The sequence below is a fragment of the Camelus bactrianus genome, chromosome 30, assembly GCF_048773025.1.
Source record: "Camelus bactrianus isolate YW-2024 breed Bactrian camel chromosome 30, ASM4877302v1, whole genome shotgun sequence".
Lineage (NCBI taxonomy): Eukaryota > Metazoa > Chordata > Mammalia > Artiodactyla > Camelidae > Camelus > Camelus bactrianus.
Window position 1 is genome coordinate 6,263,528 of NC_133568.1, and position 13,990 is coordinate 6,277,517.

A 13,990-nucleotide genomic window follows, 5' to 3' on the forward strand; every position below is an offset into this window, starting at 1 on the left:
CTGAGAGAATCCAAAATCATTCACAGTGAGTGGAAGAATATTTTAAAAATTAAGAAAAACTAAAATATTGTTTTATAAAAATTGGAGTTTTTTGTTAAGTCACATCATCTGGCAAAGTGTTTAGCACATAAAAAAATGTTCAATGACAGTTTCTTCCAAAATTAATTAATAGAATTTCTATTGTATCATAAATAAATTAAAACATACAGAAGTAATATTTGGATTACCACTTCAGGTTTTGAATATAAACTAATTAAATCATTCTTTCATGAGGGAAAAAATAATAGATCGAAGGGAAGAGAGGCACAAAACCCCACAAGCTACATGTGAGAAAAATCATTACTTAAATTTTAGTAGATGAAAGAATAAATAGTATATAGGTAAGTAAAGTGTACATTATGAAATTCCGTTTATTAGCATTTTTAAAAAGTTTCAAAGAAGTGGTAGGTAATGGAATATGGAAAGATAATGATTCCCTATTAATACATGTTTAGGACATTGAAGATGAATTGCAAGCAAACAGAGGGCTATTGTTATGGAAAGATTAATTAGAGTAAGTGAGGAAATTAAATCAGAAAAAATATAAAAGGTTTACATGTGCTCCTCCTAAATGAGTTATAATGCCTTAGACAAATTTAAGTTCCTAGTGAAGGACTGGACCAAGAATCACTGTTCTTTCATCTCACGGTGATGCATCATCACAGAAACATCAAATGTATTTATCCAAAATTATTGTCAAAAATGACATACTAGAAAATATTAGCATTCATAGAATGTCACAGATTATTTACTTATGATAAGTATCACTATTTAAAACGACTACATTTGAAAAAAAATACAGAGTGGCAATAATGAAACTTTTACTCTGTTCAGAGGACTTCACAAGCCAGGGTTTTATGACTGGTAGTTTACTAGCTCAGCTGCTTCATCAAATCATTTTCTGGGAGTCACTGATCTACTTGCTGGCCCCTTTACAATCAGTCCCACATTAGAACCACATGGTTTGAATGCAGAGCTGTTCCATTAATGCTCCTTGAATTTTAAATTAAGCTACTAAGTCAGCTGCAGTAGCATGAAGAATTGAAGCTTTTCAAGGACACTACCACTGGTTGCTCTGTAGGGCACACAAGCCAGTTTCTTAGCTTTTCAATTGATAAAATGAGGTTTAAATGTTCTTCCTTCACAACACTTGAAGAAATGGTAGGACTTATAGGAATGATCTTAATACAGTGGTAAAATTTGTTAAAAATTAAATACATAAGTACATTTAAACCAATTATTCATACGAAGGTGAATCAATGTCTCTGCACCCACAGATCATTAATGTGTTTAAGTAAGAAAAAGGAAATGGAACTACATTTCTTTTATTTTAAAGTAGCTTAGGGTACCTTTTTTTTTTTTAAGTAATTGCCTTTATTTTTGTTTGTTTTGTTTTTGGAGGGAGGGTAATTAGGTGTATGTATGTATTTACTTTAGAAGAGGTACTGGGGATTGAACCCAGGACCTCATGCATGCTAATAAACACACATTCTACCACTTGAGCTATAATACCTATATTAATGTCAGCTGGTTACTTGCTCAACAGCATTACCGCACTTTTGTATCTCATAGATGCACAAGATGTTTGTTACAAAATTATTTTCAAGTTAATGAACTGAGACATACCATGAGATTTCTAATCTAAGATCACACCAATTCTTGAAGTTTTTAATCTATGAATATTATTGTCACCTCAATTATCTGAAGTACCCTAGCAAATAAAACAAAATATAAGCATGTAACACTGTCAAGCATTTTTTCACTTGAGATCAATCCAAGAAGATAAAGAAATTGTAAACATATATGCATCCAACACAGGAGCATCTCAGTTTACAAGGGAAATGTTAACAGACGTAAAGGAGGAAATTAACAGTAACACAATAATAGTGGGGACTTTAATACCCACTGACATCAATGGAGAGATCATCCAGACAGAAAATCAGTAAGAAAACACTGGCCTTAAATGACACATTAGACCAGATGAACTTAATTGGTATTTATAGGGCACTCCATCTGAAAGCAATAGAACACACATTCTTTTCAACTGTTGCACATGGAATATTCTCCAGGATAAATTACATGGTAGGCCACAAAGCAAGCCTTGGTAAATTTAAGAAATTTGAAATCATATCAAGCATCTTGTATGACCACGACACTGAGATCAGAAATCAACTATGAGAAAAAAACTGAAAAAAACAAACACCTGGAGGCTAAACAATATGCTACTAAGCAACCAATGGATCACAAAATAGTTCAAAGAATAAATCAAAAAATACCTAAAGATAAATCAAAATGAAAACATGACAATCCAAAACATGTAGGATGCAGCAAAGGCAGTTCTAACAGTAAAATTTACAGCAATACAAGCTTATGTCAGGAAATAAGAGAAAGTCTCAAACAAACAACCGGAGAAAGTAGAATGAACAAAACCAAAAGTTAGGAGGAAAGAAATCTTAAAGATAAGAGTAGAAATCATACACCAATAAAATGGACAACCTAGAAGAGATGGACAACTTCTTAACAAGGCACAATCTCCCGAGACTGGACCAGGAAGGAATAGAAAATTAGAAGAGACCAACACCAGTACTGACATTTAAAATGTCATTAAAAAACTCCCAACAAACAAAAGTCCAGGACCAAGTGGCTTCACGGGCAAATTCTACCAACCATTTAGAGAAGAGTAAACACCTATCCTTCTGAAACTATTTCAAAACACAGCAGAGGTAGGAACACCTCCAAAGTCATTCTATGGGACCACCATCACCCAGAACCAGACAAAGATATAACCCAAACCAGAAAACATGACAAAAAAGTAAAATTAAAGGCCACTATCACTGATGCATATAGATGAAAAAATCCTCAACAAATATACTAGCTCTAATGGTACCTTAAAAGGATCACATACCATGATCAAGTGGGATTTACCCCAGGGATGCAAGGATTTCTCAATATCTGGAAATCAATCAATGTGAAACATTACATTAACAAATTGAAGAATAAAAACCATATGATCATCTCAATAGATACAGAAAAAGCTTTTCATAAAATTCAATATCCATTTATGATAAAAAAAAATCCCAGAAAATGGGCACAGAGGGAATGTACCTCAACATAATAAAGGCCATATATGACAAACCTACAGCTAACATCATACTCAATGGCAAATGTAAAAAGCATTACCTCTAAGATCAGGAATAAGACAAGGATGCCCACTCTCACCTCTTTCATTCAACATAGTTTTGGAAGTACTAGCCAAAGCAATCAGAAAAGAAAAGAAATAAAAGGAATCCAAGTGGGAAAAGAAGTAAAGCAGTCATTGTTTGCAAATGACATAATACTATACATAGAAAATCCTGAAGACACTACCAGAAAGCTAACAGAGTAAATCACTGAATTCAGTAAAGTTGCAGGATACAAAATTAATGCACAGAAATCTGTTGCATTTCTATACACTAACAATGAAATATCAAAAAAGAAATGAAGGAAACAATCCCATTTACTATTGCATAAAAAGGATAAAACACCTAGGAATAAACCTGCCTAAGGAGGCAAAATATCTGTACTCTGAAAACTGTGATAAGACACTGATACAGAAACTGAAGCCAACACAAACAGATGGAAAGATTTACCACATTCATGAATTGGAAGAATCAATATTGTTAAAATGGCCACACCACCTACGGCAATATACAGATTCAATGCAACTCCTATCAAATTACCAATGGCATTTTTCACAGAACTGGACAAATAATTTTAATATTTTAATGGAAACACAAAAGACCTACAATAGCCAAAGCACTCTTGACAAAGAACAGAGCTGGAGGAATCAAGCTTCCTGACTTCAGACTATACTGCAGTGTGGCAGTAGTCAAAAAAATATGGTATTGACACAAAACAGACACATAGATCAATGGGACAGGGTAGGAAGGCCACAGACCAACCCACACACCCTTCTACACTGTTGGTGAGATTATAAATTGATGCAGCCACCATGGAGAACATTTTAAATAATGGCTCTCTTTAACAACTGGTTCGTAAAATTCCTGAAAGTTTACCAGTCAGATCTTGTGAACTAGCTGGCTCTCGCCCACCTCCATTCCAACACCTTTGTTCTCTAGCCACGTTTTACACAGGGGTGCCCCTGTTGTACAGTTCTGGTCCAAGAGACACAGATGTAAGTGTCTCCTGGGAGAGCTTTTGCTTCCTGGTGATGGGATCTGCCTTTTCTTTCCTTTCCCACCCTGCTGGGAAAGGAATACAAGTGCTGTAGCTGCAATGGCCTTAGTACCCTGAGGGGAACGCAAGCACTTTGCAAACACGGTGCCTGGCTGTGTGGCACCGCTCAGCTGGCACCAGTAACCCCCAACTCTGAGCTTCTCACTATGAAGAAAAAACATGTTCAATTACCATGATTGGCTCTTTGTCCTTTGAAAGAATAAGCATTCCTAAGTGATACAGAACTAACACACTCCAGGGCTTTTGGCCAGTCTTGACTTACTGCTCATCCTGAGTCTGATTAGTGCATATTAATTCACAGAGGCAAAGATTGGGTTTATTTTTTTTAAAAAGCCTAATCCAAATTTTGAATAACTGGACTGACATAGGTTTGTTTTGGCCTATCTGACCATTTGATCTGGATTCACATTGTCTTCTGATATATGTTGAAGTTGTATGCAAAGAAGCCTCTCCCCCTTCCCTCTCAGTTGATTTGTGGAATACAGGAACCACAGGCTATGTAAGAAACAGAACATCGATTGGTACTTTCCAGGGGTTGGAGGTGGAGGGTGGCACAATGGATGAAGGTAGGCAATAGGTGCAAAGTTCCAGTTATAAGATAAGTAAGTTCTGGAGAGGTAATCTACAGCAAGGTGAATATAACTAACAATCCTGTATTGTATATTTGAAGGCTGCTAAGAGAATAGATTTTAAAAGTTCTCACCACACCCATACACACAAATTGTAACTATGTGAGGTGACAGATTTTTAACTAATCTTATTATGGTAATCATTTTGAAATACATACATATATAAAATCACTATATTGCATACCTTAATATATGTAATGTTATATGTCAATTAGATGTCAAAAAAAGCTGGAAAAATACTCAAAATATGCTCGGGTAGACACTTGTATAATTTCTATTGTTAGGACATAATACAGAATTGGGATTTACTCCTGGGGAAGAAATAAGCTACTGAGTAATTTTTAGTAGCGAGTGGTCATTCTGACAGCAGTAGGGAGAGTAAACTCTAGTTTGGTCAGAGAGAGCAGGCAGGGGCAGCTGGTGATAATCACGGGGGCTTTAGACACAGGAGTGGTGAGACTGAAGGTTTGCCTTGAAGGAAGCGCCTCAAGTTATCAGCTAGGAAGGAAAGAGAATAACCAAGAATGGCTCCTCATGATTTTGGGTTTGTTTTTTTGTTTTTTATATTATCCTGAGAAACCATGAGCCTTTTCAGTAAGATATTAATATAATGAATGCTAATATTTATGAAGCATTATATATATGTATGTATGTATTTTTTGACTCATTTCAATCTCACTTAACCCTGTAGGTTAGCATTTTTATTACTCCTAGTTCCTAGATAAAAAAACTTAGAAACAGAGCGGTTAAATAGCTAGTCACTAAATCAAAGAACATTCTTATACTTTATATCATTTTGGTTTAAATCCTCACATCAACTCTACAATGTCTTTAATGCAGATATTATTACTCTTATTTCAGAATGAATCTAACTTGTCCTCAAATTGATTAGGACAACTAACCTGAAAATCAGTTGCAAAGATGAGATCGTAATTAAGAGTTTTTTCAGTTCATATTGTTGTCTTTTCCAAGGGCTTTCGATACAACATTAGAATCGGGAGTTCTTTTTGAGTCTTATACGTCCAGGTGGCAGCATCATGACTCAATGTAGCTTAAATGTGCACTAGAGTATCTTAACACATAATTCCTGATAGCTTAAGGGGATACCTGACAATACTGGTTGAGTTTATGGTTGGTTTTCATGCATATGGAAGAGACAGGGCTAGCCAAACTCGATCCCCAATCACGTCTACGACATCCACAGGTTCTCAGTAGGAAGGAGTGCCTGACTGTGGAGTCTAGGCGCAAGTAGCTTGTTTAATTCCAAATTCTCAGCCTTGGCAAGTAGCCTGGGCTATGGACAAGCATTGACCTTATTTTTCCTTTTTTTAAACTTGAGAAAATAGATCACACAATACCTTCCTAGCAATGCATCCCATCCTAATTGAGGGAGAAGATCATGGCTCTTTTGAAGTTTTTCTTCTAGGCAGGTTTCCTTTCCTGTTAGAAATTTAGTATTAAAGAAGATGTGTCCAAAATTCTCCTTTAGGAATGAGGAAGTCCTATGTTACAGTCCCACGGCCGTGCAGTCCAATTCTTGAGAATGGGAGCTTTCACTGCAGACCTGGATTTTAGTCCCAGCTTTGTCACTTGGCCAACTGGTTAACCTTTCAGAGGCTCAATTCCCTCGTGTTTAAAATGGGAAAACTAAAATTCAGCTATATTTTATAGCTGAATCTGCAATTAATGTCTTCTTTGTTTTGTAGCAATGAGCAAAACAAAGGGAAAGGGGAGAAGGGAGCCCAGACAGCAACTGAATGGAAACCTGCGCACCTACTAGGCGAGCAGGAGGTGCTATCAGGAACCTATACAGGGTCAGTAAGTTCTAGTTAATGCTAATAAGCACATCTTGTTGGATTGATTTCTTGTTTATTAGCCAAAGATAATTATTGCATTTTAAACTAAAAGTGTATTACAACTGTCATTAGCCTTGTCAAACTGCTAAATTTGAAAAATGCTAATACAATTTTCACTTCAAAAATCACATTATTTCCTTGATCCTTCCGCACATCCTTTCTCTTTATTGCTGCTTGCTGAACGGCATATTACCTTTTAAATTCTGTATCTTTGTTTCATAGCACTCTCATTTGTATTCCTAAAATCAGATGTTCCTTTCATAGAACACACTATCCTAATTAAAATATTAAAAGATGCTTTTTGAATGAAGAGAATTTACACTGCCATAAAAAATGCTCAGAGTGATGCAGGATTTTTCCTTTTTATATTTCAATGATTCTTTGTCTCTAAATTATTTCTACTTATGGAATTAACCCTCTTAGCCTTCAGGGTGCATTAAAACTGTGGAAGAGGAACAGGCAGCAAAAAGAATTCAAGCAAAAAGAAAGTGCTGAAGTCATAGTAAAATTCTGAAAAAAATATTTAACGTATTTATTTTCTAATTAACTCCCACCAAGGTGTCTTATTGTCTTGATTGACTGTTTCATTTGGCCTCCTTCAATTTGCAGGGCAGGGCTAAGCACATTTGGGGTTCACAGCTCATTGTTTTTCTGTTTGTGGAAATCCAGTCCCTTGTTTCATTTGACTTTCTTTCCTTTCTTGATCTCCATTCTCATCCCACTCACTTTTACTAAGGTGTCTGAAATCCTTACAATTTTCTCTTAAACATCTTTTGTAATAATACATACTTTAAGTTAGCTAAATGATGCCTTATTCTGTTTCCTATTCTCGACTCAACACAATGACTTTGAGGTCTGGATATTATTGCTGAATGTATCTGTATACTCTAGATATATTTGTGAAACATTTGTAGACTTTTTTTTTTTATTCTGTATTTTACAATTACCTCTATTGTGTCATTTTATAAAAAGAAATTTGGTGGGTTTTTTTAAGTCCAAGTTATCCTTTGTCTTCCTTATTTGGTTAGTACTTCCTTATATGGTTAGACCTCTGGGTATTCTCACCCTAAGTTGACTGTGTGGCCTCAGCCAATCAAATATTTTCTATTTTCCTCTTCCTTGCTCTTTATTCTTTATCCTATAAAAGTTTCTTGCCTTCTGCCCATTTTGCAGTTCTCTGCAATAAGACAGTCCACTTCATGAAATGTGAAATAAAATTTGTTTATATCATCTAAATTGTCTTCGTTAATGATTTTAACAGCTCAATGAAGTAAAAAAATAAATTTAGTTTAACGTGAATCTACTGTATATTATAGACATTACATAGAACATTTAAATGATTTCACCAAGTATTATCTTGTTAAATTTGAAAGAAATTTCAAGTCTGAATAGAATAAATAAAACTTTTTCTGAGGTCTAAAATCTGATAATGCCAATTAAAATAAAGTAAGATGAGCGAGCAAATCAAAAGTACCTTTGGGAAAAATATCTTTCTTGATAGATTCTTCAATTTATTTGGACAAGGGTCAGGCAAAATATTAACCTGTAGTATGTGGGTTTTAATTTTGAGGTTTCAGATTCATTCAAAACCACAGTAATTTACAAGTAAGAGGAGGAAAATACATAATTCCTTGGATAATTAAAAATTTATGAAACAAAGTCAAGAAAAATACATAATTAGGCCTTTTAAACCAACTGAATAAGTTTAATTCATTATACTTCCTCAGATATTGAGCAAGTTGTTATAAATCTGATATTAAATCAAAGAAAAACTAATAATATATTCCTTTATAATCTTAATCTCCTTCTTATATTCCCCTTTTTGGTTAATGTTACCACATCTATTTGTGAGCCAGACCAGAAATAAGGAAGCACTTCCATTTCCCATATCATAAGTATCTTCTAAAATGCACACTTTGAAATAGGTCCTCACTAAATTACACTTGTTAAATTAATGAATAAATAAATAGAAGGCCATCTAACTCTACTATTCGAACTAGAGAAAGACTCTAGAGAAGTAGTCTGTCATTTTTTTTAAATTGCCCTAAGAATTTGAGAATACATAGACCCACAAGAAAATTCTTTCTTCCTCAGTTGAGTAATTAAATCAGGTAATGTATGTAAACCAACGGCTTACCTTGTCTGTGCTGCATTCGAGCTCCGTTTTCCCGCTGAATTTGGCGCCGAAAGCTCCGGGTGGCAGCCGCGGCGGGGGAAGCAGCGGCGGCGGCGGCCGCGGCCGCGGGGGGAGGAAGCAGCGGCGGCCGCGGCGGGGGAAGCAGCGGCAGCGGGGGGAGCGGCGGGGGGAGCGGCGGGGGGAGCGGCGGGGGAAGCGGCGGCGGCGGCGGCCGCGGCGGGGGAAGCAGCGGCGGCGGCGGCCGCGGGGGGGGGAAGCAGCGGCGGCGGCGGCCGCGGGGGGGGGGAAGCAGCGGTGGGGGAAGCACTGGGGGGGGGAAGCAGCGGGGGAAGCAGCGGCAGCGGGGGGGAGCGGCGGAGAAAGCGGCGGCGGCGGCGGCCGCGGCGGGGGAAATGGCGGCGGCGGCCTCAGCGCATGCGCGCAGACTCCCTCCCCCCACCATCGCGCCTGCGCAGTCGCGCCGCCACAGCTTCTGGCAAGTTCCCTCTCACCTGCCGAGGGAGCGACTCCGGGCGGAATTGAGGAGAACCCGCCGCCGCAGTGCGGAGGGCCGGAGCGGACAGGGACCGCTTACCTTTTAAAAATGTCTCAGCAGAGACCTGTGACCCCAGTATGGCTTTAATGAAATGTGAAGGACTGGGGAGAAAATGTACTTTCTTTCCGTGAGGAAACAGCACGCAGGAGGAGCGCGGAGGGGAAGGCGCCGACGTTTCAAAGGAGAAGAAACTCAGACGGCCCGTCGGGGAGGACGCGCTGAGCCTGCGGAGGTAAGAAGCTGCTTTTCTGCTCTGGGTTCCTTTCTACTTTACTAGAACTACCGTCACTTAGTTATATACGTTCTCAGATAACACTTTGGAAAGCAAAATCTTAAATCTTAACAAAGTTCATTTTGCTACAAACTCTAATTTTTTGCTGTTTAACTAGAAGGTACTTCTGACATATTTGATCCAAAGCTCTCATTAAATACCAGCAGGAAAAGCTTTAATACCAATCATGCAGAAACCACGTGGTTTGACATTCTTTTTAATGATCTCGTAAACATATTAAAAGCAGTATCATGGCCAAGAAATGTAAATAAGATGAACCAATTTATACTTATGTAAACATATCATAAGAATTACATTAAAAATTACACACCATTAAAATTATTTTTGTTACTAAAGTTATGCCCCTTGCACATTGAACTAAAAGAATTATATGTATTTTTTCCTACCAAATGTTTATCACTGTTCACAGATACAAATTAGTTAAATTCCTGTGGTTTAAAACACTTAAACTTTAGGATATTTTCTTATTTTAAAGTTTAATATAAAGTGGTAAAAATGTACATATATACAAAGAAAAATGAAATTAGCTATAATTTTGAAATTATAATGCATTTTCTTGGCTCTCATCTGAAAAATACCATGGAATGAAATATTTATATCAAAATAGCAACACTTTCCTCCATCATTTATTTCGTCAGTTATATTTGTGGCCCAGTAATCCAACCTTGAGACATTTTTCTAATTTATGTATGTAATTTAAGGAGTTTAAAATTTGCCTAGTGCCTATTTCAGTACTTGTCACTTTATGAATTCTGAGGTGATATATTTACATGGAAAGAAAGTTGGTGAGTCATTATATTATAAAAGCCATAATTATAAACCATTAACTTAAAAGTAGTAAGTATAACTTACTCTTTTGAAAAACTTTAAGAATCCCTAATGTAATTCAGATGAAAAGATTTTCTATAGGTGTAACTCTTCTGTTCCCTTCTATACTTACCTTCTATGCTTGATTTTAGATTTCTTCTCTCTGTAACACCATACTATCATTTTAATAGAACAACAGATGAAACCTATTATTTTTAATGATTTAGATTGGCTTAGTTTAGAAACTATTCCTCAGAATTCAGTTACATGCTTTGAGAATTTATTTTAACTCCTTGTTTTCAGAGCCGTATTAAAATACAAGATTACTTCCCCCCAGCAAAGGTGTAAATTTTTGGTAAATAGAGATCAGGACTCAATTCTGGTTCTTTCCTAAGAAAGGCATATGTTGGATTTTCATTTGAGATTGAGAATAATTTTAAGTAGAGAATAACTTCAAACACTGAACTGTGACGTGGAACTAGCCACACAGATGCCAACGTGTATATACAGAACACTCCAGAACCTATATTCTGTTTCTAAGTATTTTGACTCTCTGTATTCTACTGGTATGGAAATGCTGCACAATTTTCTAAGATCGGGGAGTAGTTTAGGCGCTGATAACATTACTTTCTCAGAGTCATTACTTGATATAATCATCTGTTTTCTGTATGAAATGAGTAAATAAATATAAAATAAAAATCAAGCCTAACTAAAAAAATGTATTACAGTATTTTTCATAGAAGTGCAGGTGGCCATGGAATCAGCACTAGAATTCATGTTGCTATTTATTTTTTCAAAATACTGACCTGTGCAGTCAAACTCCTAATTCAATGGAGAAACAGAAACTTCAGGCAGCTTAGTTTCCCCAGGATATTGCTCCTAGCTGCCATTTGGCTTCACTGTATTCTACATGCTAGAAGCAAGGCTTTTATGATAATTGTTCCATTTTCCTGTATGTTGGTTTCTTGATCACTTACAAAATCTGCATCAAAGACTGGTAAAAATTTGGTGGTGACGGTTTGTCAAGAGGTATTGTGGATTGCTTGACTGAACACAATCATTCATCATCTTAAAATTTGTGAGTCATGGGGATTGATATTAAGGTATATGACATTTAACATTTTTGGTCCACAGCAGAGCCTAAGAGAGAGCCCTTACTTGAAAACATGTATTACTAATTTTAAAGTGGCTTGTGTAAGAAAGCAGAGATAGAATTGAGCAAATCAGTAGGTATTACTAAGGGGGAAAAAAGCAAACAAACACGACCACCAGGATGTCGTACCCTGCAGTTCTGGATTATTATCAAATGCTAAAGTTTTCTATTAGTCGGGTTCCCAGTAGGGAATAGATTGCATTGGCAAGTTGGGGATTTGAAGAGAGTTTAATAAAAGTAACTACAAAGGGGGTAGCAAGTTATAGCAAAATTTAAGGGGATGACATAGTAATGTGGGACACAGTTACTACCCTTAAACTAGAAAAGTAAGGGAAAGATGAAGTTACAGGAATCAGGAGAGAGAGCACCTTGACAAGCTCTGTGATCATCTTCAACTGAAGCACGTAGTCGGGTGGTGAAAGAGCTGTGGGGATGGGCTCCACAACTTCCTTCCTCTCTCTAAGCTTCTGCTGGTGATCTTCTTGGCTGGGTCCAACTGGTAGCCAGACAACAAGGAGTCTGTTAAACAAGCAGGGCTTGGAAGGTTAGGAAAGCAGAGAGGCATGGGGAAACATTGAACAAAGTCTGTACACAGTCATTTTTGATGGACTGGTTAAAATTCTTTTTATATTTTTAAAGCAACTCTCATAGTCTGCAATGCAAATATAACATGTCTTGATTTACAAGACAACTTAGAATATATTATTATGTTAATTCCTTAAACTTCCTGTGGAATAGAAAGAAGGTAATGCTGATCTCATGTTACAAATGATTAAATGGACTAGCAAAAAACATATAGGTAGGAAGTGTTAGACTTGGATTCAAAGTGACCTTCTACTTTTAAGCCTAGTGTATTATTTTTATTAGGTTCCAATTATTAAAAATATTTGAGAGTATTTATTTTCTTCCCATAAAGCAGTAAATGATTTTTTTTTTTAACAGCCTTAAGCATGTGCCCTCAGTCAGTCAGCTGAGGGGTACATGAAGTCAAGTAACCATTTTGGTTTAACTATTTGAACATAGTTGGCTATTAATCAGTTAAGCTTATGGCTTATAGACTCAGTTTTAATAGTGTTAAACTAAAAGACAAAAGCAGTCTGGAATCCAAAAGAATCTCCTTCATCTTCTTGTATAATACTAGAGAATTTATTTCTGAAATATAGCCTAACTTAGTCATTAAGTTACAGTTAAGATTACATTTTGAGGGAATTATTTAATTATATATTTGTTTATTCAGTTCTCCATAATACCTAAGTGATCTGTGTGAAGTAAGGTGGAATCCTTGACTGGGCTGCATTAAAAGTTTGATGGCAGAGAGCTGGTGTACCATTTTGGGCTGTCCTTGGTTAAGGCTACAATTTATAGGCATCATCACAAGTGTTCTGCAGTCCCACAGTATAATGACTCAGTGTGACCTGGTGGACAGATTCCTTGGTTACAAGTAAGAGCTGGATCCAGTCTGAACTGTGATACTAGCAAGTTGTGAGAGAGTGTTAGCTTCTCAATCTGTAAAGCACAGTTTTTGAAAAATATGGAGTGGAGTTTTGTGGTCTAAAGAACATTTTTTGCCTCAACTGTTCTTTCATTTTAGAATTGTTTACTTAAGTACAAAATACTGAATTAGTGTAAACATGGCAAGTGCTTCCTGTATGTTGTTTAAAAAGAAGTAAAGCAAACATTAGTTCCAATCCCCGCAATGTGAATTTGGGTCCGATAGTAATTAGTTCCTTTGTTTTGTGTTAATTCAGATGTACACTTTCATTGGTAGCAGTAGTATAAAGGACTGCTAATTTGGTTTCTTTTCTCTTTGTTTCACCAACTTTAACGTATTTCCTTGCAAGAGTAACTATACAGTGGCAAAGTAATGGCCTAATATTTCAACTTGGGTGTGTAAATAAGTATATGCAACTTTTGATATATCTTGATAATTTAGAATAAATGTATTATATTAGGTTTCAATTAATCAAAAAGCAAAGTAATGTTGAAAGGTTAATTCAAGTACTAACTTATATACTGTGTTAGTTTTAGTAAGGCATAGAAGCAGCACTAATAATTTAAAAAGTATATTGCTCATGAAACTAAGCACTTTTAAACTGAACTGGATTTCGAGTAGAGCACTGCCCAAGAAGGCATCCTCTTAACACTTCTTCTTAGTTTCTAATACATCTTAGTGTTAAAACATTTTCCAAAAATATTTACTGATTTTGTTAATAGGTAAAGTTTAGTTGCATGTAAATATCAAAAGTGTTTAATTTAGTTTGCAGGATTATTTGTAATTATTTCTAACGGGGTCACTCTTCAGAGAG

The 13,990-nt window shown here is 36.3% G+C and overlaps 2 protein-coding genes across 2 annotated transcripts in view; one reads left to right on the forward strand and one right to left on the reverse strand.

Moving 5' to 3' along the window:
• LOC141575598 (uncharacterized) overlaps window positions 1-13,990 on the reverse strand; it is a 108,092-nt gene that overhangs the window by 81,152 nt on the left and 12,950 nt on the right. Inside the window, exons 2-3 of the mRNA XM_074355172.1 lie at window positions 8,898-9,466; window positions 4,660-4,770 (exon numbers count right to left, since the gene is read on the reverse strand). Coding sequence (XP_074211273.1) covers window positions 4,660-4,770; window positions 8,898-9,466 — 680 coding nt within the window. The remainder of the gene's footprint in view (window positions 1-4,659; window positions 4,771-8,897; window positions 9,467-13,990) is intronic.
• Window positions 9,255-13,990, forward strand: part of LOC105073983 (adhesion G protein-coupled receptor B1) — a 45,554-nt gene continuing 40,818 nt past the window's right edge. Inside the window, 1 exon segment of the mRNA XM_074355417.1 lies at window positions 9,255-9,664. The gene's annotated coding sequence lies outside the window, so the exon portion shown is untranslated.